The 27787-nt window shown below is 41.5% G+C and overlaps 3 protein-coding genes across 4 annotated transcripts; all 3 read right to left on the reverse strand.

Moving 5' to 3' along the window:
• Positions 1 to 1688: 1688 nt before the first annotated feature.
• Positions 1689 to 18847, reverse strand: LOC310876211 (saccharopine dehydrogenase-like oxidoreductase). 2 transcript variants are annotated; one of them, XM_083789668.1, is made up of 13 exons: positions 18695 to 18847; positions 11879 to 12077; positions 8978 to 9090; positions 8612 to 8692; positions 7957 to 8086; positions 7774 to 7823; positions 7342 to 7472; positions 4863 to 4983; positions 3713 to 3832; positions 3444 to 3500; positions 2961 to 3072; positions 2590 to 2671; positions 1689 to 2240 (listed from the first exon to the last, which is right to left on the reverse strand). In XM_083789668.1, exons 3-13 carry the CDS (start codon positions 9086 to 9088, stop codon positions 2141 to 2143), a joined length of 1095 nt encoding a protein of 364 aa, XP_083645794.1. In that variant the 5' UTR covers positions 9089 to 9090; positions 11879 to 12077; positions 18695 to 18847; the 3' UTR covers positions 1689 to 2140. The 2 variants fall into 2 exon arrangements, with proteins under 2 accessions (XP_083645794.1, XP_083645793.1); XM_083789667.1 differs by lacking the exons at positions 11879 to 12077; positions 18695 to 18847 and adding an exon at positions 9863 to 10172.
• LOC310876365 (cytosolic 5'-nucleotidase 1A-like) lies at positions 13146 to 16672 on the reverse strand (the record flags this gene model as incomplete). Its single annotated transcript, XM_083789892.1, has 6 exons — positions 13146 to 13460; positions 13734 to 13918; positions 14681 to 14803; positions 14891 to 15023; positions 15927 to 16094; positions 16580 to 16672. The coding sequence occupies 6 exons, from the start codon at positions 16670 to 16672 to the stop codon at positions 13146 to 13148; spliced, it is 1017 nt and encodes a 338-aa protein (XP_083646018.1).
• Positions 18848 to 19999: 1152 nt separating the features above from the next.
• LOC310876212 (cytosolic 5'-nucleotidase 1A-like) lies at positions 20000 to 24406 on the reverse strand. Its single transcript, XM_083789669.1, has 6 exons — positions 24199 to 24406; positions 23797 to 23964; positions 22605 to 22734; positions 22382 to 22504; positions 21736 to 21920; positions 20000 to 20501 (listed from the first exon to the last, which is right to left on the reverse strand). The coding sequence occupies exons 1-6, from the start codon at positions 24304 to 24306 to the stop codon at positions 20136 to 20138; spliced, it is 1080 nt and encodes a 359-aa protein (XP_083645795.1). The 5' UTR covers positions 24307 to 24406; the 3' UTR covers positions 20000 to 20135.
• Between the last annotated feature and the right edge of the window lie 3381 nt (positions 24407 to 27787).

The raw sequence follows: 27787 nt of genomic DNA on the forward strand, positions 1-27787 counted from the left end.
AGTACTACAGCGCAGAGGAATACAATTGGTTTGATATTAAAATACATATTTGAGTGGAAAGATAATGATGTAGCATTATATGTTTTCACTCATGTAGAAAGACAGCCAGGCTCTGTGTTTAGGTCGATGTTCGTGTAAAGGTTAAGAGTAGTTTGCGCCCAAAAAAATTACTTATTTTCTATCAATCACCCCATGAAGCCTTGAATTCATTGATTTTTTTTGATTATTTGTGTCGCATTTCTGAGCTTACCATTTTATGATCGGGTCATGAGTCAAAAACTGCCTGGGCAGCATTCCTTTTCGGGATTATGATCTGGTCGGGAGCGGATGATATCGTTACGTCATGTTGTAGTCATTGTTTTGTAGTCATCCGGGCGGAACCATCAATCTGGAACTTCCTTTCCCTCAAACTGATTTTCCCAATGACCGGATCACACTCTCCAATTTTGTAACACAGACCAAGCTTTCCTGGGGTGGAAAGACTGGTGACGCAAGGTTACCTAACGGCAGAGTCCTCGGTAGGAGTCTCCTACCTAGGAGTCTCCTACCGGACATGACTCCACGGCGGTCATCAAATGATTGGCTTAGGAATCGTAATTGATGTAAAATAAGTATTTTTGTATTTGTGTGAACTACTCCTTTAAGGGAAGCCATCTGCGATTAGGATTAATGTTACATTTTGTGTATAGTCAACAAGAATATTCTCACATGGTTAATATAATAGTAATACAAAATATACTGTGTGTGTGTGTGTGTGTGTACGCACACACACTCACTTCTAAAATGGACATTTCAGTAGTAGGTCAGTTTTGTTTTATTCTTCTGAAAAAGGTTTAATTGCCATAATGTGATAAAAATCGATGGGAGACAAAACCATTACATCACAATTAATGTGTGTTGTAGAACCACTACTTTTGGACTGAACTAGTAAAAATGCATTTAAGTGGTTACAGCAAAAGTATACTGCTGCTGCGAAATCTCCATATTATGCTCTTGTTGTCACAATCACTAACCTTTGGGGATTTTTGTTTTAATTTTTTTAAGCAGACTAATTAAAATGCCTGTCCTGGCAGTAAAGCCCAACACACAGCGTCTGTGAAGCGGGTGCGCAGCGACGCGGCAACGCCTGGAAAATAGAACAGTGGCGTATCGGAGCGTCAGGCGAGGCATGAACAAGCGCTAGCGCGTGTCGGACGCCGCTGGTGTGGGATAGGTTCATTGAAAATAACGGAGGCGGCTGTTTTGACCCGCAGCGTTCGCAGACGGTGTGTGTTGGGCTTTACGCTATGGCTGAGATCCAGGTACAACACTTTGTTTTCTGCAGAGATGTCTTTCATGGTACCTGGCTGACTGTGGGCATAGGACTTGATATGTAGGCATAACAAGGACTTGATGAAATGATGAATGTATCATAGAGCAGAGAGGCTCTCTGCTGCAGGATAGAAATACTGTATGTACTGTACTGTAGCCTGTAGGTAAGGTAGCGGGTATTATCCAAAGCCCGGTAAGCTAAGTAAGGCACAATCTGAGTCTGTCTCGAGAGACTAAGTAAGGCATAATGAACAGTGACGCGGTCATTATAGAGGAATTAACCCTGGCTGATGCACGACCCCAAGATGAAGTGGAGGGCAAGCACCCTAAAGGACGCTTATTACATAGCTACTAGAAATCAATACATTTACAGGAAAGACACAACAAAAACAATTTTATTCATTGTTGTTTGGTAAAGAGATCCGTCCAGCGCAACATGGCCAGCTCCCGAAACATACGTTGATCCAACTATCAATCTAGGCAGTAATTGCCCATTTCTGGCCTCAAATATGTCCAGAAGCACACTGTGGTGTATCGTTTAGATGTAAAATGTGATTGTTACTCGGGCACCATGTTGGATACGGCAGAGCAAAAACCAGCCTGTTGATCAGAATGACGTTCATTCATAGCAGCGGTCTGAAATAACAGACCAGAGAATGGCGTGACTGACCAAGCAGAATCGATCATTCAATCAAGCCATGTGATAATGCAGGATAAATTCAGGTTGGAGGGATTTCAACAATGACTACCACTGTACTGTAACAGTAAAAAATTATAAGAGAGGGGTTGACTTCTACAGTGGCTTCTAAGAATGGCTGCCGCTGGAGGCCTATGGGTAGCTCCTGACTGAGAACTTAATGCCATGGTTATTGAGGCGGTCGATGAGGCTGGTTTTATAGAACGCAGCACCTGGAGTATACACTCCTCCCCTGTCAATGAGAGAGAGAGAGAGAGAGAGAGAGAGAGAGAGAGAGAGAGAGAGAGAGAGAGAGAGAGAGAGAGAGAGAGAGAGAGAGAGAGAGAGAGAGAGAGAGAGAGAGAGAGAGAGAGAGAGAGAGAGAGAGAGAGAGGGAGAGGGAGAGGGAGAGAGAGAGGACATTTGTTTGTATGCCTTCAGAAAGATAACAAAAGTACAGTAGGAGAAAAAGACAGGAAGAGAGGCAGTCTCCTAATTCATGGCAAATGCTGTACTGTACAGTAACGTGTGTGCAGTATGAAAAGCTAGCAGCTAAGAGTATGAGCCAGAAGGACTTCAAGACAGACGGACCGTCATCTAACCTTTTTGGGAGTGAATGCACTTCATCCAACAAGGTGACGGCTGCCTGGACCATGGCCGCTGGTGTTGCAACATAACCAGGCTCTGTCAGCAAAGACCAATACAAGCCAAGAATTACAGAAGACACTTGTTTAGCCCATTATTACCCATGTCTCACGATACACTTAACATCACTGCCAACCACTTTCCAAAGCATACTAATAATAGTATAATACGGGCAGCACAAAATTCTATAGTGGTTAGATAAAATCAAATTATGTAAATTGCTTCTCGAATATTATTTATTATTATTTATTAATCAAAAAGGTATATCAATAGAAAAATTGCTAATAAAATAATCTATAGTTGCAGCACAGGGTGTGTCTCTTTTTACCTGCTCCTATGACCTGAGTGCAGATCTTGGCATTGGGGTGACCCTGTGAGGTGTCCTGTCCCTCCGAGTAGCCCTCCCCAAAGAACGTCATGCTGAAACACGTGTCCTCCATCTGAGACAGAGATTAGATAAGCAAGGAAGGAGACCAGAAGGAAGGGAGGCTTTCAGTGAGTCCAATGAGTGTGTGACGAGATGAGATGAGATATACCTTATTAATCCCCGAAGGGAAATTGAGGTGTTACAGCAGAATAATGTGAAAAAAGAAAATAACGATAAGACAAACTAAAACCCATCAGACACACATGGAGATAATCATACATGAACAAGTCCAGACACAGAAACATGTGCATTTAGTAACAGGGAGAGGGTTCTCATGCATTGCACATGTGCCTCTGTTACCAACATGAGTGACAGAGTTTCAAACACAGGCAAAGGAAATACAATATAAGCCGAACAAAACTCTGAAGTAGCATGCGTTCTGACCTGCTTCTTCGTTGGACCAGTCTTGGAGAACAAGCCAAGGGAGAAGAACGATGGAAACTGTGGACCCAAATAACAACGCATTACGACACAGTACAATCTCGAGTGTTCATTAAATTGTAATAAGTGACCCTTACAGGTGTCAGAGTAAAAATTATTCAATTCAATTCCCTCTTCAGATGAGATGCCTTATTCTTGGAATATATCGTATTTCATGGCAATAGTAGTGACATTCCTGTGATAAGGGGATTACTGGTGAGTCATGTGCCTACCATAGTGAGGAGTTTCCTGCCCAGGCTGAATTTGACCATGAGCCAAAAGACCAGACCCCCGCAGAACATTTTAACAAGTGCGAACAGACCACCAACGCCAACATAGGCACTGTACTGAACCTGGAGAGAAGGAGATGGGAGGAGGGAGGGGGGAAGATGGGAGGGGATGAGGGATGGGAAGAGGAGGGAAATATGGGGGAGGTCACAGAGGGAGGGATGGTTTCAGAGAAATGGGGAAAGTGGGAATGGGATGAAGCAATGATGGGACACGGGGGGAAAGACAATAAAGTGCAAAGGAGGTAAGGGAAGAAATAGGTAGGCGGAAGGAGAAAGGAGAGAAGAAAAGAGAAAGGAGGGGGGGTGGAGATGAAATGGGAAAGGGGAATAGTAGAACGAAAACAAGGGGAGAGAGATGCAGAGATGAGACGTCAAACTGAATAATGAACAGTGGAGAAGTGATCACTACATGTGACTCATCATATTTCCACTCTACTGGTCTAAACAATGCAATCACAGCAGGGTTTCATTAAGGCTAGTTTCCTGTGGATGACAATAAAATACTGACAGCACACACACACACACACACACACACACACACGGACAGAAAAAAACAATAGGCTGAGGAAGAGGGGGGAGAGTTACAGTAGTGTGTGTGTGTGTGTGTGTGTGTGTGTGTGTGTGTGTGTGTGTGTGTGTGTGTGTGTGTGTGTGTGTGTGTGTGTGTGCGCGCGTGCGTGTGTGTGAGTGAGTGAGAGAGAGAGGAATAGATCACAGACATGACCACAGTTAATAAATTCTGCAAGTTACAACTTCTAATAAAAACTGCATAGGCTCGACTGTCAGCTCCACTGGATAAGGACTGTCAGTAAAGTTGTATTTTGTAAGATCCCCGGCCGGGTCATACCAAAGACTGTAAAAATGGGACCCAATGCCTCCCTGCTTGGCACTCAGCACCAATGGGTTGGATTGGGGGTCAAATCAACTAATGATTCCCGAGTACGGCGCACGCTGCGGCTCACCGCTCCAAGAGATGGGTCAAATGCGGAGAACAAATTTCATGTGTGACCAATCGTACGACTTTCACTTTGAGATATTGTTCTGCAACAAAATAAGACAGCGCAAAAGCTGTGTTGTAGCTGTAGGGTCTTACTGGTGAATGGTCTTCTTCTTCTTCATAAAGATACCGCTGGGTTCTCTTCACTACAGAGGGGTCGGAGCCCATGAAAGGGATGGCATACTGACGAATCTCCTTACTGAAGAACACAGAGCCCCTACACACACACACACACACACACACACACACACACACACACACACACACACACACACACACACACACACACACACACACACACACACACACACACAAGAAGTTAGACATGCTAGACTTAATAATTCTACCCCTTGACGTACAGTGTGTACACAGTGACAGCACCGTTCAGCACTAGCTCATTTCACCCACTGATAGTCTTTTAAATGCTCTAGAACGGCGGAGAAGTTTCCAATAAAATCTCATTACTCTGAATGGGAACCAGTCCACCAGACAATAATAGCCTGCAAATTGCTGGCGTCCTGCAGAAACCTTTCACCTTAGGTATAGCACGTTTGTTACAAAGTGCTTTACACATGAAGCAGGATACACATGTGGAAACAACAAAAGACAGATAAACACGATAGATACATTGAAATTAGGAGCAGCCAGTTAGTAAAGCTAATCTATTAATTAATAGATCTCAGGGTCACAAAGAAGACCCGCTTAAAGTCCAGAGGCGACCGAGCCTTTTCTGTTGTAGCCTTTTCTGTTGTAGCCCCAAACTATGGAACGCACTCGCCTCCCACGTCAAATTGGCCCCTTCCATCGAGACTTATAAATCTCGCCTAAAGACCCACCTCTATACCTTGGCTTTTAACCCCGCTTGAGTTCCTTCGGTCCTTGTACAGTATATGTTTTGTCTCACTGTGATGCTGTTGTTTTTCTGTAATGTGTCTCAGTTGTTTTCACTGTTTGTACTTTGTTTTCTCGCTGTTGTTATTCTGTGTGGTAGCTTTAGTGCATTTGTTTTTATTTTTCTGCTGTACAGCACTTTGTAAACTCTGAGTTTTGAAAAGTGCTATATAAATAAAGTGGATTGGATTGGATTGGAGTGAGTTTTAAGTACAGATTTAAAACAAGATACCAACTCATAGAGCATGATCTGCAGGGGCATGGCATTCCTGTGCAGGAGCTCTGATAGCAAAAGTCTGGTCTCCTTAACCTGTACTTTGGAATACTAAAAGTGACTAATACTAGAAAGTGCGTTGCCTAAGGATCTCAGACTACACGTTTGCACATATGGGGAAAGTTCTGAAAATGATTGGCAGTCAGCCCAGTGTAGGGAAGCTAAATTGGGGGAAACAAATTGTTTGAACCCAGTAAAAAGGCAAGCTACAACATTCGGAAACTAATTGGATGAACAAACCTTGGTGTACACAAAGTTGTAATAGTATGCCATTAGTAAGAAGTTAAGAACTTGAGGAGTCGTTCTGAATCAACCATCTGATTGACTTTTAGGGAGACCTGTGAAGACGCTGTTACAGTAGTGAAGTCTTTGTTTAATGATGGTGTTCTGACGTTGTTTCAGCAGCTGCAGACGCAATTTAACCTCCCAAGAGCGCCCCTCACTTCACACGGGTGTGAGTTTTGTATGTAAATGTCACATTTACATACAAAACTCACACCCGTGTGAAGTGATGTATCACACTTTATCTCATATTTCTGTTCCGTTATACTCAGGTAGGTACAATCCTGTTGCAAGTGGGAGAGGGATTTTGCCACGATTGTTTCAGTCTCTGTCCATTCATGTGCCAAGGCTATTTTAAAGTGAGGTGCCTAAATGTGCAAGGGTCAAAAATTACCCCGGGCCTTAACCAGAGGTTAGCTCACGGATAAGCAATCCTATCGCGGGAGGATCGCGGACCACCTGAGGCATGATTCTTTAACCAGCGACGCGACCGGAATCGGCCGTAAATAAAGCTTGTTTTGATTAGAATCGGAAACTGGGAATAGAATCGAATACGAGATAAAAGGGTGTTAAGATTTCGGCTATCGTTCAAGTCAACAACCTTCATTTTGCCTGACAGACCAACCACTTCCAATTTCACTCCTAGACACGGAGACTCTGATAGACAGTATAACGCTATCTCAAATTGAAAAATATAAAACATTTATGCTATTTTTTCTTCTTTTATCTGATCTTGTAACGCACTTCGGTTGACATTTGGTCTTTATAAATAAAGTTTGATTTGATTAAAACTAAGACAGTCTATGGCCGATGGATTTGAAAAGGCAGGGATCTCCATCCATGGCAGTCGTGTGTTTAGTGTTAATGTAATGTACTGTACAGTATAGCGCAGGTCAGAAATAACTTGTATCCGAGTGCCCTCCAGGGTTCAATACACAAACACAAAAATGGTGTACTACTGTAGCTCACTTGAAAGTGGACGTTTTGTCTACAGGAAACAAACAGAACACCCTTTACCCCTAACCCTCAACTGCCAAACTGCCAAGCCTTGACATACCAAAATGTCATCACTCCAAATGCAAGTGCACTTGTCAGACAGTAACCCCACTCTGAGACCCAGTACAGCACCTCTTTTTAACTCTGGCTCCCACCACAGGCATGGGTTTGTGGCCAAACTTCTTCCTCAGTTGGCGTAGAGAGTGGCTGTCTGAGAAGCCGTAGACGGCAGACTGCCAGGTGGCATCGTGGCCACCGCCGCCCTGCAAGGAACGGAAGGACACCAGTGCTGACTTCACCTCAGTAAACAGTTCCCATTCAATTCAATTGCTCTTCTCTGACAAGAACAGTGAAGGACATGCAACATGCCATGGACTGGGCTGATGTCACTGGCAGCCTGAGACACCAAGATGATACAGAGATGTACCAAGCATCTTCTATTTTGAGAGGACTTTCATACATACCAAGACCTAACACTAAACCTTTTGTCATTTAAAACTTTTAACACTTTCCTCCACTGGAAAAACTTTATTCTTGAAGTTAGGAAAAGATAAGATAGCCTACCTCAGGTCCAGTGGTAACCGTGAAGAAGCTCTCCACTGCTGTCAGTGTTCCTGAAAACATACGTACGTACCCACACTTAAATTAAGTAAATTATTTATTTTCCTTTTACATTTTATCACATTTCTGATAGCACTGAAACAGTAATAATAATCTATGCCAGGTGTGAGCTCAGCGTTGTGTTACCTTTGAATTGCTTCTGCGTATAGAGAATGCCCATGTCTGCTGGGATGGAGTCAAACCCACAACTGCCAATCACATACACCCCCTTCTCCAAGGCCTTACTGTGATACTGCAGCTGCATACGCTCCAGAAACTGTGGAGGAAGGACACACACATTCATTAATATCTGCAATGTTTTTTTTATAAATGTTTTTTTGTGGCTTTCGCCTTTATTTTATATATTTTATGGAGGGACAGACAATAGGCTGACAGGAAATGGGGAGAGAGATGGGGAAGACATGCAGTAAAGGCCGTCGGGATCGGGAGTCGAACCCGCGGCACACTGCCAGACTGGATTACCAGCCAAGGTGCCTGGACCGCTGAGCCATGGCCCAGGCCAATATTTGCAATGTTTGCATGCATGAACACACACACACACACACACACACACACACACACACACACACACACACACACACACACACACACACACACACACACACACACACAAATGAACAAGTGCACTCCAGTATACAAACGCATGCACACATCACTTGTGCCGTCATCGCTGCAGTCTTTTTAAGTGACTCGGCACTAAAACAAATATCAAACCATAAAAAACACATTAAGAACAACGCCGGTAACAGTCATAAAAGGTGGCATTTAAATTACGACCTACCTGAGGCTCCCCGCTGATGTCTATGCAATGAGCTCCATTCTCAATACAGGCTTTCACCACAGGCTCTCCAAAAAATCTGTACTGAATGGGGACAGAGGGGACACAGAAACGTCCAAATTTGTCCAAACATACTGATGAATATTTCCTTGCTCTTGTATGTATTATTACCGGTATGTTAATTCATATGTTTATTATTAATATTCATGCTATATTTGTATGAACCCAGAAAACCAGTTTGATTCATACATACGTTAGTCAAAAATAAATCATAATAAAACCTATATGAGAGGCACTTTACTCAGGACCTGTACAGAACAGGATGAAAAACCCTCCCCATCACCACAACAAGACTAAATACATACTTACTGGTCCCACACAGTTGAGAATGACCTGTCCTTGACCACACATCATGCCCAGTGATTCTTCATCGGACACATCGGCAACAATTATTTTGACGTCTGTGCTCAACTCTGGCATAGCTACAAAACAGAGATTGGTAAATATTGATTAATCTACAGTGGAAATCACTAAAATTATATGTAGACTATTCATACAGGTATTTTATTTAGGGGAATTAAAGTCTGGGTCTCATTACTGTCTGCAAGAACAAATCCCTTCAGGTCTCAGCCCTGTTTCCTCTACCTCTGGTCCATAGCTCTAATAATGCCTTCAAAGGGCATTAGGGCTATGGACCAGATCGAGTTATGTTTCCTCAAACTAACCTCAACTCCCCTACCCCTAAACTGAGGGAACATGCATGTCATGTCATGTCATGACAATGTTAGCCTTGGATCAAGAGTCAAGACTATCATAGATGTGTTGTGTATATTTTAGGGTCTGACTTGATCATAGATATGCAATCAAAATCGATAAAATACATCATGCTAAGTCTTAATCCAAAGCTAGATCAATTGTGTGTATTTTTATTACTAGTAGACATGAATGGAATATTTTATTGGACATAGAAAGACATGCACAAACTGCACACTTGAGGTCAAGAATACAGGAAATGGAGTAGCTTTTTATCCATTCAAAGATCAGGCTCTGAAGACTGAACTGTCCTGGCGAAACAGTAATAACTTCACTACGCAGCTACGCTCAAAACACATCAAAGCCAGCTGAGAATGACATCCGACATAATTGATTTAACCTCGCGTCTCCAGGCTTTCCACCTCGGAGGAACATTGATTGGGTTATATTTACACCGACGACAAACAACAAAAGCTGCAGTGCACGCAGTCCAGAACATACACAGCCTCCTGGCAGCTTGTTTCAAAACTCCTCCCAGGCGCTCACGGCTTCTCCCGGCCACGGCCCATTGGAGCGACCCTCCACTGGAACTCTCTGCCGCGCATCGGGCGAGCTCTTCCACCACAAACTGTCCGGTAAACCCAGAGGCACCGAATATTATAATGTGGTACGGTCTGTTAGAGGTTACAGTCGCCATTGTGTACGCGGTTAAAGGACCCGCCTGCGGAGCTGGCTGGTAGCTTTATATAATATTTCTACGCAGCACTGCACTCAAACGTGCCCTTCAGATAGGAAACTGGAGTGCCATGTGTCCGTTACGTACGTAGTTTGCTTTCACACATCGACACACCCCTTTTATTTACTGCTTTTCCGAATGTAGCCGGCATCGGTATGCGTAATGCTGTAAGATATTAAGATACGTTAGCAGTTTATTAGCGTTTCTCTAGATGCGCAGGGAAATGTTTAGTTGCACAACTTGCACAGGCAGCCTATGATGAACCAGAACGGCGAGAACGCAGCCATTTCTGACTGCAGCAAAACTGGTATTGTGATTGTGATGAAGTGAGACATCTGGTGGTCAAGTTTAGTATTGCATTGTGACTGCTTATGTGAATGCATTGCCAACTGTACTTCGACATGCATTTCATCAATAGCTAGTGCAGACAAGTATAATACATATCTTTTTAATTAAAAGTTAATACTACAATGAGATTTGTAGAGATGTATTTAGATTGATGAAATCTTATTGAAATAGCCTACTACAGCAATTAACTATTTAGTTCTAGCAAAAACTAAGTTTGTTTGCAGCAATTGCAAATCGGCAACATACTTGTGACTGACTTATATGGTTTAAGTGGTTAATATACATAAAGTGTGTGTGTGTGTGTGTGTGTGTGTGTGTGTGTGTGTGTGTGTGTGTGTGTGTGTGTGTGTGTGTGTGTGTGTGTGTGTGTGTGTGTGTGTGTGTGTGTGTGTGTGTGTGTGTGTGTCACCGTGGCGTGTCCGGCTTTGTTGAGCATCTTCTACACAAACACAATTGGCCCGTGTTCGGTGGATTGGAGGGAACCCAGACGGGGAAGGTGATAATTCACCTGTGTCAGCAGTGCACATGCAGATCATTGGGCACAATGGGCAGGAGGAGTAGGACGAAGACTCTACGTCCTCCCGGTGGGTGCACCTCACTGGCGGGTGAGTCAGGAGGATACAACAGCAGTAACAATACAGAAATGTGTGGGGAGGCATAACGATTAAATTGGGGAGAAGAGGGGGTAAAAAGCAATGAAAGAAGTCTGAGTTGATTGCATGAATTTGACTGCAAAAGACCAAATTACCTCAATTGTTCTCATACAGAAACACCTGCCTATCTTCAGGTACGTCAAGGTCTGGCAGAAAAACACACTGCCAAACACATGAGCAATCAGGTGCAGAAGTATTAGAGTTAGACAAAAAGACACAATGACCAGGACATCCATGTCCTTTGTGGTTTCAGTTTCACTGTGCATAACAGTGCCCTACAGTATAATGTGAGTATATGTGTATTTACTTATTTTTATTGTGATATTATGATAAAGATATGGCAATGAATGTGAGGATGATTGTGCAATTGGTCATGCTCAGAGGTTGTACTGAAATCCACCACTGATTTAGTATTAATAATAATAAACTTTATTTATATAGCATCTTTCATGAGCAACATTTTATTTATTTATATCCCACGATTTTGCAACCCATTTTTTCACCCAGTGTCAATTATCTAATGTAATCCTGGGCGCTAGACATCTGCCAACCTGGGGGGGGGGGGGGGGGGCAGCGGACAGATCTCATGCTTCCTTCTATGCATGAGGAGTCCAAGCTGCTTCTTTTCACCTGACGGGGAGTTTCCCCGGCCGGACGTAGCACGTGGAAGGAACACGTTATTCTGAACAGTTCCTTTCGCCTCCATTAGGCTCCCCGGCTGGCCAGGGGCAAGAAGTTTAGAGAACACGATTACTACATGCTTTTTGTGAGGGTACCTACCCTAGGGGACACGGGGAGAACATGCAAACTCCACACAGAAAGGCCCTTTTGCCTCGGGTATGGGCACTGATGACGCGGAGGACGAAAACATGCCCCCAGTGCCAACAGTGTCCCCAGCGGGAATCGAACGCAGGACCTTCTAGCTGTGAGGCGACAGCACTAACGACTGTGCCACTGTGCCCCCCTTCAGTGCAACATGCTTTACAGGGCAGAAAAGAGAAAAACAAGATGGCATTAAAACAAGCAAAAACAGAGTAACATAATAAAACAATAGCAAAGAGCATAAAAACGGCAGCAAATCAGGCAGAATAATGAGTATATGAATAAGAACACAAAGAGGTTTTAAAAGCAAGACTGAAGAGTCTACAGAGGCGGCCTGTCCAAGCTGAAGCTTAGTGAGTTTATTCCAGGTTGTCGGCCCGTAGAAGCAGAAAGCTGCCTCACCGTATTTCCTAGTCGCCATCTTTTTAGGCACCTCAAGCAGACCAGTTGAGGGGGCGTATCGCTCATTTACAATAACAATAGTCACTAAATATGCAACTCTCAACCAATCCACTTGTAAATAGAAGAAATAGAAAAAAGTTTTAGAAATCCATTAGCTTATTATGGAAAGCTGCTATAGGAAGAGTCTAACAATACTTAACAGTACATGCTGTACAGATGCAATGTAATATGGAACTTTGACCATTTCAGTAGTAATGTCAGTCTTCTGTTTAACAAATAGAAAACTTTAATATAAAAAGTACAGTTTGTGCGTATTAGCTCCTAGTCTAAAATGCCGGTAAGTAAAACAGCAGTACAGAAACAACAGCAACAGCCTCTCTTTATAACTTTAGGTAAGGTGTTGAAGAAAGCTATTATATATTTAATATATATTACATTTTTTTGGTAGGATTATACATACTGTATCTTGCAAGCCTGCAGTAGAGGATCACTTTGTTTATGATATTTAAAACTATAAATAAGGCTTATTACTTCTAGTTTGATCAGTATTTTCAACAGCACTTCCCTTTTTGCTTTAGGGTGAATAAAAAGTGAATACACTGTATAATACATTTAGTAAATGTCATCACAAGTAAACATGTTAATATGTTAGTGTCATTATGTGTTATAAACATTATGTGTATGAACTGTTTATCAGATAGACTGCAAACTGGATTCTGTGCAGTGACTTTCAAGTCAATAAAGAAACAAAGTAAAAAAGTATGTCAAAACATGTTCAGGGGCAAGATCACTTCTCTTTCTGTGGCTGCTCAATGAGTTTCCCCTACCCCCTAATCCCATAAGGCACATGTGCAGCGATGATGCCCAGCTCATTGGCCCCCTCAACATGGGACATTTGGTCGTCAAAAAATATGTGGGGTTTTATCTTCTCTAAGAGGGGTCCCTTGGGGGCCCCCGCCAGGAAGAAAGCTTCATCCATCTCTAGGCCCCAGCTCCTTAGTGTTTTCAGAGCGTGGGCCCCTGAGCTGGCTGCACCACGGGCTGTGACCAGGAAAGTGCGGATGGGACATTGCTCATCCTTGGCGTAGAACTTCTTCTGGAGTTTCACCAAGGCCTCCAGAAAACACTTCAGGGGACCCTGAAAGAGTCGACACAAACAAGAGAGAAACACAATCAGAGTTCATGATATGTAGCCAGAGCTTGTGTGTAACTAACTATTGAGATTGAAAATAAGGTAAGATGATTGTGCAAACATTTTTGGCTTATCGGCAGTGGATTCAACACAATCGTGCACAGAGGTGGTGTGCTGAAATACCCCCTGATGGACTGACTGACTTAGGTCTTGTGAGTGTGGTTTCTTAGTATATAATATAGGCCTTCCCTCATGTTATTCAATAAGGCTATTGGTTACCTTTCCAAGTGCTTTGTTCTCAAATTCCTTCTCATGCTCAAAGAACTTATCCAAGCCTCCTTGTTTCGCAATGATCTCAGACTCATCCGAGAAGAGCACACCATCTCCGTCAAATGCCACTCTCAGCTGGTTATCACACAACTCGAGCTCTTTGTTGGGTGTAAACATTGTGGCAGCAGCAATGCCTGGGAGAGGGGGGCAGGGGTTGATAGGTGGAGGGATGGCAAGTCAGTTAAAAAGTCTGTTTAGTGCATCTTTGGTCTCGGGGGGGGGGGGGGGGGGGAGGGGTGGGTGGGATTGTTTGTTTTTGTTTTTGTGTTCCTTGCTTTTGCTGTTGTGTGTTGTTTTATGTGTGTTTTGTTTGCTTTAAGTCTTTCATGTTGTTAACGTGTCTTGTGATTTTTGTCTTAAAATAAAAAACATTTGATAACAAAAAACAAAAAAAAAGTCTGTTTAGTTTACAATTTAGGCATTTAGAAGAGTAGACGCTCTTATTCAGCGACTTACACGTGCAAGATCAGAGTAAATGGCATAAAACCTGGTCAACTGACAGGGTAAATGGTCAAGTAGTGAGTGCAAAGAAAGAAAATAAATAAATAAAAGTAACTAGGATACCGGCATCTGTCTAAACAAAATGCTATCTAAATTTTTGGTCAAGATAAAAGAATAATTATGCTATACATAATTAACCAGCATATACTGACAAGACTACACATTTGGATTGTCCCATGGTGTTTTTGTGGATGTAAGCAAAGATTTGTCATTTGGTTTAACATGGTAACACACTTTACCAGGAATACTTTAAGCATTACTTCTTGAAGTTTATGCTACGACTTGGTAAGCTGGTAATCCAAAGTTAGTTTATTAGAAATAATGGCACAAAAACAATATTCAACTGACATTTCTGAGTGAGTTAAAACATCTACAGTAACAGCATTATTGCCTACCCTCTTCAATTGCCTTTTTGACCTTCTCAGGGTCTTTGGAGAGATAAAGGTTGGTCATGTAAGCCTTCAGATAGCCAATGGGACTCTGCCCTCCAGTCACCAAGAATCTCTCTATGGTCAAATCTGAGGGAACAAATTAAACACTAAATATACTGCATAGACAAATGAACATGTACTCTATAGCTGTCAGTGTTTGGTGATTTAACCTACTGTAATGATTAATGCTGTTTTCGAGTCTGATTCCAAATTGGGCGTGGTTGTTGTTAGTCATCAGGACAATGTCAAACAACTCCTCACTGTCTGGGTAGAGTTCCCTCAGCCTGGAGTTAACCGTCATCAATGCCTAACAACACAGAAGTTCACAGTGTAAATAACTAGAATTTTCTCATCCTATAGTTCTGTTGCAACGCAATGGGAGGGTAGTGGGGTTTGACAGCCTCCACTTCATGTTTCAGCTGTGTTTTTAAACCCAGTATTGTGCACCCTTCACATGTAGTAACGGATCCTACACATCATAGACACACGCACACCCAGGGTAAATAGTATGTGTACTGGATGACCACACAGCGTTGACACACGCACACCCAGGGTACATTTTATGTGTACTGTCCTGACTCCTGAGGCTCATGATAGGAGCGCCCCCCCCCCCCCCCCCCCCCCCCCCTAGCAGCACTTATTCTTGATCTGGCGACTTTCGTTTGGAGTTTGCGTTTCACTTTGTTCAAGAAAAGGGCTGGCATCAGAGACGAAATGTTGTTATAATCGTCATGGGGGCCCGTTCCCCCTCCCCCCGTTATCCAAGTTGTCCAATTCCTCATGGGGGCCGAGGCCCCTGGTCCAATTCCTCATGGGGGCCGAGGCCCCTGGTCCAATTCCTCATGGGGGCCGAGGCCCCTGCTCCAATTCCTCATGGGGGCCGATGCCCCTGGTCCAATTCCTCATGGGGGCCGATGCCCCTGGTCCAATTCCTCATGTGGGCCGAGGCCCCCTGGCCCCCACGGACTCTATGTCACTGGCTGGCATGATTGAATTGCAGTCACCTCGGTGTGTGTCTGTGTGTGTGTGTGTGTGTGTGTTAATTTACACACACCAAAAGCTGGACATAAGAGGCCCCTCAAAAAGGGAGGGCAGAAAATTGGAGACGCCAATTGTGATTGGCCGGAATGTGATGATGTATGATGATAAGAGCGCCCCTCACTTGACAGTAACATGATGTTTTTGTTAACAGTGCTTACCTGAGACCTACCTTGACAAATGGAAAAGAAACCCCTGGCATCAGAGGCTCATTTTCGTGCTCCACCTGATGCGCTACGTACTTCTCCACTCCTTGCTCTTCATAGATCTTCCTCTCTGCCACCATGTTGAACAAGGTACGGGAGGAGACGGCTATAGTAACTGCATATTTGGGGTTGGGCTGCCCGTGATGACCATGTCAAGAAAAGAAGTATTGCATCAATTGTTGTGAGCAGTTTAAAAATCTATTCTACATGCAGTTAACTTCAACACTGAGACGCAATGCTAAAACGTTCAAGTGCTGTTTTAAAACATGAGACTGCAACCAAGTGAGTGCTCTCGCTATCTTTTTTTCACCGTTTTTCAAGATTTCAGGGTATACAGTAAATCAAATAATGTGTATATGTGACACACCCATACGGAACATACCAAAGAGATAACATGTACATATAAATGTTATGACCACTATATGCAAAATATTGTGGTAGCATAAAAGAAAAATAAATTGTATAGACCTATATGCTAACAGGGAAGTGACACTGATAGTTACAAACCACATAACCTGAATCAAGTTTGAAACAAAAACAAGACAAACGTACGACAAGACAAGACAAGACACCTCTCGTTCTTTATACAATTAATTATTTATTATAACAGCCTACTTACAGCTTTCTGTGTTTTTGTTTTGAGGTTATCAAGGGCTTTTGCAGTGGCCCAGTCTTTTTCCTCCCCAATGTCATCAGTCTTGATTTCACTCATTCTTCTTGCAGATCCTCAAACGGCGTAAAATCTATTCAGAAAGAAATTAAGAATCAGTTGAGAATCCTCAGAGGAAACTTTACATAAAATGTAGTGAGGTCGGGAAGTATGTGGGCTGGGCATGTCCTCTAGTCATGTCGCACGCAACTAATGGGCGAGGTAACCAGAGCATCACAAACAAGTTACAGATGTTTAAGAATGGAGTGAAACATGTTTCGTTCTTTCACCATTGTTATGATTTATTCACAATAAACACACAATAAATTCCCTGACTATACTGCTGCATTTTCCATTTTGTTATTATTAGGGCCGGGACTAATTGCGATTAATTACGATTAATTAACTACAGAAAAATTAATGCATTAAAAAAATTAACGCATTTTAATCGCACTATTTTTTTCACCACGGAACGTTGTCACTGGACAGTTTTCAGACGGACCTGCGCACCAAGTGTCCGTGTCCTCTTCAGACAATAACACCACCAGAAACCGCAGACAGTTCACCAGACTGGGGGAAGCCGCTGAGATCACTTTGCTTGTCCCCGTGGATTGGAAATAGGATTTAAAAGGCTATCCGATGGTAGCGTGGATTACAGCACAGTTGTGTGCAATTATTCAAAAACAATGTTTTATTGCTTAAACTTATGTATTCACTATTCATTGATTCACTAGTATACCAAAATCCATTTGAAAAAATTGCTTTCTCACTGTTCTCGGGTCAAATAATGATATGCGATTAAAATGCGATTAATCTAGATTAATTAATCGCAAAGCCTCTGATTAATTAGATTAATTTTTTTATCGAGTCCCAGCTATAGTTATTATTTACCCAGCATCAATACAATACTGTATATAGTAGTCAGCATGTAATACTGCACTGTAAATTACTGTCTGTCTAGACATTCACATTCATATTCACTGTTCCTTGAACATTCCAATTACATCCAGAATCAAAACAAAATACAATAAACATTCTCTTTTTTCATTCTGTTCTTCAATACATTCCAAAAGAATCACCATTTCACTTCTATGACACAATGTCACTCCTATTTGCATTACCACTTTAAATCCGTTTTTGGACTAGTACTGTAAACTTCCGTGTTCCCGGAAGTGCCTCAATATTGTCGGTCTCGCTTCTTAAGTTAAAAAATAAAAATAGAATTGAGAAAGAGCCATACACTCTTTTGAACCAGAAGTTTGACCCTGCTTGATCATATCAATCACATCTTGCATTTGTAATATGTGCATCAAATATTTGCATCAAATGTTGGATGAGTGAGAACTTTCTCAAGCTAAATGAGGATAAGACAGAAGTTCTCATAATCGGTTCTAGTGAGCAGAAAGCAAAAACGCTAATCCACGCCTTTGTTTTTTCTCGGCTTGATTACTGCAATGCACTTTTTTCAGGACTGCCTAAGAAAACAACTGACAGATTACAACTTGTCCAAAATGCAGCAGCCAGAGTTTTAACTAGAACTAAGATGAGAGAACATATTACTCCAGTTTTGGCATCACTGCACTGGCTTCCGGTTGTATTTAGGATTGATTTTAAAATTATTTTACTTGTCTATAAAGCTCTCAATGGTCTCGCACCTTCCTACCTACATGACTGCCTGCCTAAATATGTCCACTGCTGGCCTGCTCGCTTTGCCTAAAGAAATGGCAACTAAAAAATACGGGGAAGCAGCTTTTTGCTTCTACGGGCCGTCGGCATGGAACAAGCTCCCACTGTACCTTCGTCAGGCAGCCTCTGTAGACATTTTTAAAGCTCAGCTCAAGACCCACTTCTACAACATTGCTTTTAATTGATCTTTTATTTTTTTGTTATTCATGTCCTCACTGTATTACATTACTGCTTGTTTTTTAATGTCGTTGCCTTGCTTTTCTTTTATTCTCCATTGTTCTGTAAAGCACTTTGAGCTGCATTTCATGTCATGAAAGGTGCTATACAAATAAAGTTTTATTATTATTATTATTAATAAATGTTCCATTCCTGCTTCCTCTAAATCTAGTAAGGCCTTACTGTACAGGTAGTCGTTGATTGAAACAACCCTCTTCATCCTCCAGACGAGACTGGTCCATCCCTGGCACTTGAACCAATGCCGTTGCGACCCGGAACAGTTCATCAGCAGGTAAAGTGAGTGCAGGCTCTTTTTGATGTCCCACACCAAACCTTTCCTCGTCTGCCTTGGCTGCTTCCCAATTCCTTGCACTTGGTCTCACAGTCCAGGATCACTTTACAGTCGTGATGGGTTGTTCTTTCTACACAGCAGTCCTTACTCTTCATCAGACATAGCAACAGGCATAACACCATCTGTAATCTTCACCAGCAATATACAGTACTGGATTTACGCAGTCGATACCAAATACAGAACTTTGGCTGCGCCCATAACGGCCAAAGTTCTGTTGCGCATTTACTGAGTAGTTCAAAAATCTTAAAATATATTTTAAAACACATGAACAACTGTCATATCATGGCATCAGAGCATGCTTTGCTAATCCCCATGTAAGCAAAATGTTGTTGCTTCAAACTAAATTTACATAACACCCTACAAGATTCACCTTGGGGAGGTTCAATTCATAAAGTATATTTTGTTTATTCATATGAATCCTCTTCAATTATACCATAAATGTATCTTACAAAAGATTATAAGAGCCATTCCTGAGATTCACGTGACATGATTAGATAATTTTTTTTATTCATTTCCGTTGTAATTACATTGTGTACAAATGTGCAACTCTCAACCAATAGAAAAATGTTTATTTTTATCCATTAGCTTATTATGGAAAGCTGCAAAGAAGAGTACATGCTGTACAGATGCAATGTAATAGGCTATGGAATTTTGACCATTTCAGTAGTAATTTCAGTCTTGTGTTCAACAAATAGAAAACTTTAATGTAAAAAGTAGTTTGTGCGTATTAGCTCCTAGTCTAAAATGCCAGTATAAAACATTATATTTATACAAAGGGTCACTTTGTTTATGATATTGAAATGGTGATTCTTTTGGAATGTATTGAAGAACAGAATGAAAAAAGAGGATGTTTATTGTATTTTGTTTTGATTCTGGATGTAATTGGAATGTTCAAGGAACAGTGAATATGAATGTGAATGTCTAGACAGTAATTTACAGTGCAGTATTACATGCCGAGTAATACATTATTGTATTGATGCTGGGTAACTAATAACAAAATGGACAAGCATTATAGCTTTCAACAGCACTTCCCTTTTTGCTTTAGGGTGAATAAAAAGTGAACATTGTATACATTTAGTAAATGTCATCACAAGTAAACATGTTAATATGTAACAGTGTCATTGTTACAGTGTTCATTTAATGGACTGCAAACTGGATTCTGCATGTGCAGTGACTTTCAAGTCAACAAAGTAACAAAGTAAACCATAAATGATCTTCCACCCTTAAAAAAGGAACTAATGAGTATACGTCAAAACATGTTCAGGGGCAAGATCACTTCTCTTTCTGTGGCTGCTCAATGAGTTTCCCCTTGTGGTACTTCTGTCCAATCCCATACGGCACATGTGCAGCGATGGTGCCCAGCTCATTGGCCCCCTCAACGTGGAACATTTGGTCGTCGAAAAATATGTGGGGTTTTATCTTCTCTAAGAGGGGTCCCTTGGGGGCCCCCGCCAGGAAGAGAGCTTCGTCGATCTCTAGGCCCCAGCTCCTTAGTGTTTTCAGAACGCGGGCCCCTGAGCTGGCTGCACTGCGGGCTGTGACCAGGAAAGTGCGGATGGGACAGGTCAAACGCTCATCCTTGGCGTAGAACTTCTTCTGGAGTTTCCCCAAGGCCTCCAGAAAACCCTTCAGGGGACCCTGAAAGAGTCGACACAACCGTATGCCTAAAATGCTTTTGCTGAACATGCTGGATCAGAATCACAAATGAAGAAATGGAAAAAAGTCTGCACATAATGTTATTCCTTAGACCTTCAAGGAATGAGTAGACAATAACCAATCAGGTGACATTGACACAAGTGATATGTACAGTACAAGTCTCAAAGGATATCCACTGCATAAGATGTATATATGCTACCTAAGAGGCGCCTCTTGTCTACTCTAAATGCAAGTAAAAAGTAGGGACAACAAAATACCCTATCATTTAAAAACAGGAGAGTCAGTCTGTCACAATTATGGAACAAAACAACCAGGATATGACCCATCGAGGAGAAGATAAAAGTGTAGATCACATGACCGTAGATGTCCATGGAAACGAGAACAAGTCCATGTTCATCTATAGACATTCTCTGTGCTTTACATGTCTATAGATGAACATGGACATCTACGGTCATGTGATCTACACTTTTTTCTTCTCCTCGATTGTTTTGTTCCATAATTGTGACAGACCCGTTTTTAAATGATACAGTATTTTGTTGTCCCTACTTTTTACTTGCATTTAGAGTAGACAAGAGGCACCTCTTAGGTAGCAGTATGATGGCTTTGTCAGCCTGAGTTATCTGTGTGTATGGTTACAATGTCTGTATATGTTTGGGACAAATATGAATGTATATTGTATATGGGTGTTTTTATATCTTATGCAATGGATATACTTTGAGACTTCAATGTCAATGTCACCTGATCGGTGACAGTGCTTGGGACTGATGGTTGATGGGCCAAAGGTGTGGTACGTCACACTATATATATGTATTGTCTACTCGTTCCTTGAAGGTCTGAGGAAGGGCTGCGGCCCAAAACGTTACCACTTCAGTAAAGATATAATTGGGAGCATAAAATAGTGTGCAGATTCATCAGTTTCTTAATTGTGACAGACTGAGTGGTGGAGGTAAACAAGAGAAAAACACAATCACAGTTCATGATATGTAGCCAGAGTTTGTGTGTAACTAACTATTGAGATTGAATATAAGGTAGGATGATTGTGAAAACATTGTTGGCTTATCAGTAGTGGATTCAACACAGTCGTGGACAGAGGTGGTGTGCTGAAATACAGTACCCCCTGATGGACTGACTTAGGTCTTGTGATTGTGGTGTTTCTTAGTATAGTATAGGTTAATATAGGTCTTCCCTCATGTTATTCAATCAGGCTATTGGTTACCTTTGCAAGTGCTTTGTTCTCAAATTGCTTCTCATGCTCAAAGAACTTATCCAAGCCTCCTTGTTTCACAATGATCTCAGACTCATCCGAGAAGATCACAGCATCTCCGTCAAATGCCACTCTCAGCTGGGTATCATACAACTGGACCTCTTTGTTGGGTGTAAACATTGTGGCAGCAGCAATGCCTGGGGGGGGGGGGGGGGGGGCAGGGGTTGATAGGTGGAGGGATGGCAAGTCAGTTAAAAAGTCTGTTTAGTTTACAATTTAGGCATTTAGAAGAGTAGATGCTTTTATCCAGAGCGACTTACACGTGCAAGATCAGAGTAAATGGCATGCAAAGCAAAAGAAAGAAAAAACTTAAAAAGTAACTAGGATGCAACTTACAAGACTACATATCCGGATTGTCCCATGGTGTTTTTGTGGATGTAAACAAAGATGTGTCATTTGGTAACATTCTCAACACTTTACCAAGAATACTTTAAGTTTAAGCATTACTTATTGAAGTTTATGCCAAGAGTTGGTAAACTGGTAATCCAAAGTTAGTTTTTTAGTTCTCACTAATAGAAATAATGGCACAAAAACAATCTTCAACTGACATGGCTGAGTGAGAGAAAACATGATCTACAGTAACAGCATTATTGCCTACCCTCTTCAATTGCCTCTGTGACTTTCTCAGCGTCTTTGGAGAGATAAAGGTTGGTCATGTAAGCCTTCAGATAGCCAATGGGACTTTGCCCTCCAGTCATGCAGAATCTCTCTATGGTCAAATCTGAGGGAACAAAGACAATTTGTTAATTAAACACTAAATATACTGCATAGACAAATGAACATTTACTCTATAGCTGTCAGTGTTTGGTGATTTAACCTACTGTAATGATTAATACTGTTTATGAGTCTGACTCCAACTTGGGCGTGGTTGTTAGTCATCAGGACAATGTCAAACAACTCCTCACTGTCTGGGTAGAGTTCCCTCAGCCTGGAGTTAACCGTCATCAATGCCTAACAACACAGAAGTTCACATTGTAAATAATTATGCAAGTGAGAACTTGAATTTCCGAGTCCGACCATTCTTGGCAAATATATTGCCACACTCGAAATAGGGCACACCTTTCTTTCAATAATTACACTTTACACAAGATGCAAAAATGAAACCTTGTACCTTCAACTTAACCGGTTATCGATATGGTATGTGGCGATGTGGAATGCTGTCTATGCAAGTTACAAACATTTGAGTTCCACAATGACCACAAATATGATTTTTTTTTCTTTAAACATAAGTTTCACAGCAAATAAAACATCTCAAGTGTGTCCTGAGAAAGGGGAACCATGCTGAGGTCTCAGTGCAGAGGTTAAATGTGCCATTGTTCAAAGACAAACATGTAATAAATCTTCCATGTAACTAATCTAATTACACATCTATGCCCATCTTTGTTTGTGTGAACCTCATAGCAATGATTTGATTGGCTGAGCAAAGTACATATGGTAGGCCTATTGAGGATAAAAATCACACCTGTGTGAAGTGAGCGGCGATCTTATCATCGTACATCATACATCATCACATTCCAGCCAATCAGAATTTGTTTGTGTTTACACAAGCACTCAAAATTGTCCATTCATTGTCAATGTAATGTTTGTGTAGGACAAAGTTTGTGTTAGCACACACACCAAAAGCTGGACATAGGAGGCTCTCAAAAAGTGTGGGCAGAAAATTGGAGATGCCAGTTGTGAATGTGATGATGAATGATGATAAGAGCGCCCCTCACTTCACACGAGTGTGATTTTTCCTAATGTTTATCATTATTAATAATCAGATTAGATTAAGATACAAGAGAGGTAGCCTAGCCTTTTATACAATCCTCCTGGTCCGTTAAATATAGTCAATTATGCAAGTCCAGGGGTGCAAGACAGTGATGTGATTGAGTCATGTAGGCTAGGTGGTGAGGTGACTGGTGAGTGCAACTGTGCAAGCAAGCACGAACTACAGGGCCCGTCATGCTCGCATGCAACATGCATGATGCGCTGACAGTAACATTATATTTTTGTTAACAGTGCTTACCTTACCTTGACAAATGGAAAAGAAACCCCTGGCATCAGAGGCTCGTTTTCGTGCTCCACCTGATGCGCTACGTACTTCTCCACTCCTTGCTCTTCATAGATCTTCCTCTCTGCCACCATGTTGAACAAGGTACGGGAGGAGACGGCTATAGTAACAGCATATTTGGGTTTGGGCTGCCCGTGATGACCATGTCAAGAAAAGAAGTATTGCATGAGTTGTCTGTTGTGGGAAGTGTAAAAATCAATTCAACGCAATGCAATCCCACTTTGGCGTGCAGTTATGGCTTCAACACTGAGACGCAATGCTAAAACGTCCAAGTGCTGTTTTAAAACATGAGACTGCAACCAATAAGTGAGTGCTCTCGCTCTTTATATAATTCATTATTTCAGCTACAACAGCCTACTTACAGGTCTCGGTGTTTTTGTTTTGAGGTTATCAAAGAAGGCTTTCGCCGCGGCCCAGTCTTTTTCCTCCCCAGTGTCATCATCACTTGCTTCTGGCTTGATTTCACTCATTCTTCTTGCAGATCCTCAAACGGCGTTAAAATCTATTCAGAAAGAAATTAAGAATCAGTTGAGAATCCTCCGAGGAAACTTTGCGGAAATGTAGTGAAGAGAGGAAGTATGTGGGCGTGTCTTCTAGTCATGGCGCACGCAACTAATGGGCGAGGCAACCAGAGCATCACAATAGGCATGATGGCTTGATGGATGATGGACAGAGGAAAGAGTAAACTTTGTGGGCCCATGAGAAAATACCAAGTCTAGACAATAATAGACACACTAAAGAAGCCTTGTATTCATTTCATAAAATACTTAATTAATACTTTTTATTATCTTGTTGAGTTAAACATTTATGCAGAAGTTCCAACCAAATATTTTGCTTGTACTGTACGTGTATGAATTATTATTTTTATTTCAAAAGATAAAAAGAAATTCAAACATTCATTTTTTCAAAAGAATGTCATAATGACATTTAAAACAATTAAAATAAATTCTATAAATTCCACAAAATGTAACTAGTGGAAACTACAAGGTCACAAGACTCACAACGCAATCTGCTATTTTCACTATAGTTTGGGTCCCAGCGGGGAGACATCAACATTTTCTTTTGGGTCACGGGAACCTATAGAAAGCATAGTTAGTCTTCCATGTGTTCAAGTTGCTTGATAAATATGACACACCGGCTAAAGTCTTGTAAGTCGTAAGTTGTCCATATAGCATAATCGTGCTATTTTAGTGTAGGCAATCATAATGTATAATAATCGGTGGTTCCAGTGCATCCAATTCTATAGTTTGTATATGATTATTAACAATAGTGTTATTTTAGTTAATTATATAATAATCAGTGGTTCACAAAGTGGGGGTCCAGGGGGTCCCAAAATCGAAATCTATCTTGTGACACATTTGCAATATTTTTGAAACACAAATCTTGTATGGGGGTCCCTGGCAGGCTGGCACAATATATTTTCAGACGGAGGTCCACAGTCCAGTTAATTAATGCTCATTAGTCACATTTTGGTACAAAAAGGTTTCATATAGTAGTTTAAAAATATTATATATATAAACTCAAACAATATTTCAAAATTCGCTAATCTGTCTTGCAATCTTATTGTACACAGGTTCACATTTGATGATGATGATATTATGGTTATTTTAGTCGGCTAAATGTCTATACGTTTAGATTTTAATATTGTATTAATTTGTGTGTTTATTTTCACATAATGGGTACAACTTGAAATAATATTAAATTAAATGAAATAGGGAAGAAAAAGCTAAACTAAAAGCTAAACATAATCACTATTCCCAAATCTGGATCGGAGCCCATATACCTGCGCCCCTGCCCTGGCACCGGAATGCTCGCTTCCTACCGTCTTCCCCTCGAATTGGTAGATTCCAGAGCAGAACATCATGGCGATTGATGGTAAGTACACTGTGCTCACGTGTGTTCTGTGGGACTCTGTAACTTGCATAGGACAGACAAATAATGCTTTTAAGCCTCGTGTTTCATTTGACGCACCGCATATTTGGCAGCTATGTAAGAAACACGCCGTGACTAGGCTTACTAGATTCACACGGCAGTGTTTCGGTGCTGTGCTGGGATAGTATATCCTTAAGTGTGCATGCAGGCTATACCCATAGCGAAAAGAAATGTTTCACAAATATATATATATATATATATACCAAAGATGGCTCAAAATATGCTTTGGAGAAAGCCGAGTCTGTGAAATTATATATTTATGAGGTCAGAAATATGTTTCGACTTTATTGATTTGTATATTTTCTTAACATTGCCCTACATGTGAAATGTAGCTGCACCGGTGGTGCGGTGCGGGGTTGTTTATGTGCCCTCCGCGGGACGCGCGCGTGCTCCTCTCAGCTGCGCGTGGTGCTGAAGTGGACAGCGACACTATTAAAGCAGCGTGCCTTTCATGTGGCATGTATGCGCGCGGATTATTATGTCAGCCTTCACCATATGGGTCCATGGGAGAGAGAGTGTGTCATTTCAATACAATAGGTAATATTATATTTAATATAGCCTATTAATGCAAATGGATAACAATTGCGGCTGTCAAGGATTTTGTGAATGAAACGGCATCATGCCCGTGTTTTGAGGTTGTCACGCGGTGCATCACGTCACGTGTGTGTTTAATTTAGAGCCTTCGCCTGCAGGTTGTCGCGTGCCACATGCATGAAGGATGCGACGCTGCAGGTTTGCTTATAGCCTACATCTGTTCTTTAAAAAAAGAGAAGAAAACCGACACCGTGTACTACGGGGTATAGCAGGGTATACATTGTTTAGCTTAACCAGCAGGCGCGCTGCTCGGTAGTGACAGACACCGTCACTGATGCCGTCACACCTGACAGGAAATCAGGCAGGAAGACGACTACTGCCCGCAGCTAAAAATGGCCTGGTGCTGGTGCTGTGATGACGGCCCGGCCCGAGAGAGATACAGTATACACTGCCAAAGAGCTGTACTGGCAGGTGGAGTTAAAATTAGGTTATAACCTGTTTTGTGCTACAGTACCAGTATAGGCTATTTGCATCTTCCCTTGTTGTTTGTCAAAGGAGAACATTTAGAACCAGTTTTGTTGTTGTTGGTCAAAAGTATGCATGGAGATATCCCAAGCCGTGTATATTCACAGTAATAATAATTAATAATAATAATAATCATAATATTATTATTATTAATATAATTATTAATAATAATCATCATCATACTAATGGACTATGTTTACAATGCACTTTACACTTGAAACAAACTTTGTGCTACATAAGTAAAATATGTGCATAAATCACAACTATAAAACCGTCTGAACGGAGTGGTGCTGTACTAACTAACTAACTATTTCCGTGCTCGGACGAACCCAGCCAGGGACACACATGGGCAATGGAGTGGCTGCAGCACCACTCAAAAATGATTATCCTATAGTCCTATCATACATGTATAATCCCCTATTTTTAAACTATAAGTAAGTATAGGCCTATATAGCTTCACATGTGTTTGTGGAGTTGTCTTTTTTATATATATTATTGTTTAGGCGTGAACATCTGTCTAGTAATTTTATCTCAGTATGACCCTCAGTGTTTTCTCCGCTTGTCTGCTGTGATAAAGAAGTATGTTGGTGTTTACAGATCAGACAGTGGTGTATTTAGACCAGCAGTTCTCAAAGTGGGCACGGTGCTGTGATGCAAGCCCAGGGTGCCTAGTCCGAATACTTCCAATATAATATTTGGAATTTTTGGAATTATCAGTTCAAACGAGTACATCAACGCATCAATTTTTGGAATTATCAGTTCAAACGAGTACATCAACGCATGTCAGATGTTTTGGAGATAAAGCCAGATATAGGCCATGCATGGTTTGGACACGTACAGAGGAGGGATAGTGAGTATATCGGTAGAAGGATGTTGAGGTTGGAACTGCCAGGCATGCAGGAGGCCTATAGAGGAAGACCAAAGAGAAGATTTATGCATGTAGTGAAAGAGAACATGAAG

This window comes from Protomyctophum parallelum (genome assembly GCF_964188405.1).
Source record: "Protomyctophum parallelum genome assembly, chromosome: 19".
Classification (NCBI taxonomy): Eukaryota; Metazoa; Chordata; class Actinopteri; order Myctophiformes; family Myctophidae; genus Protomyctophum; species Protomyctophum parallelum.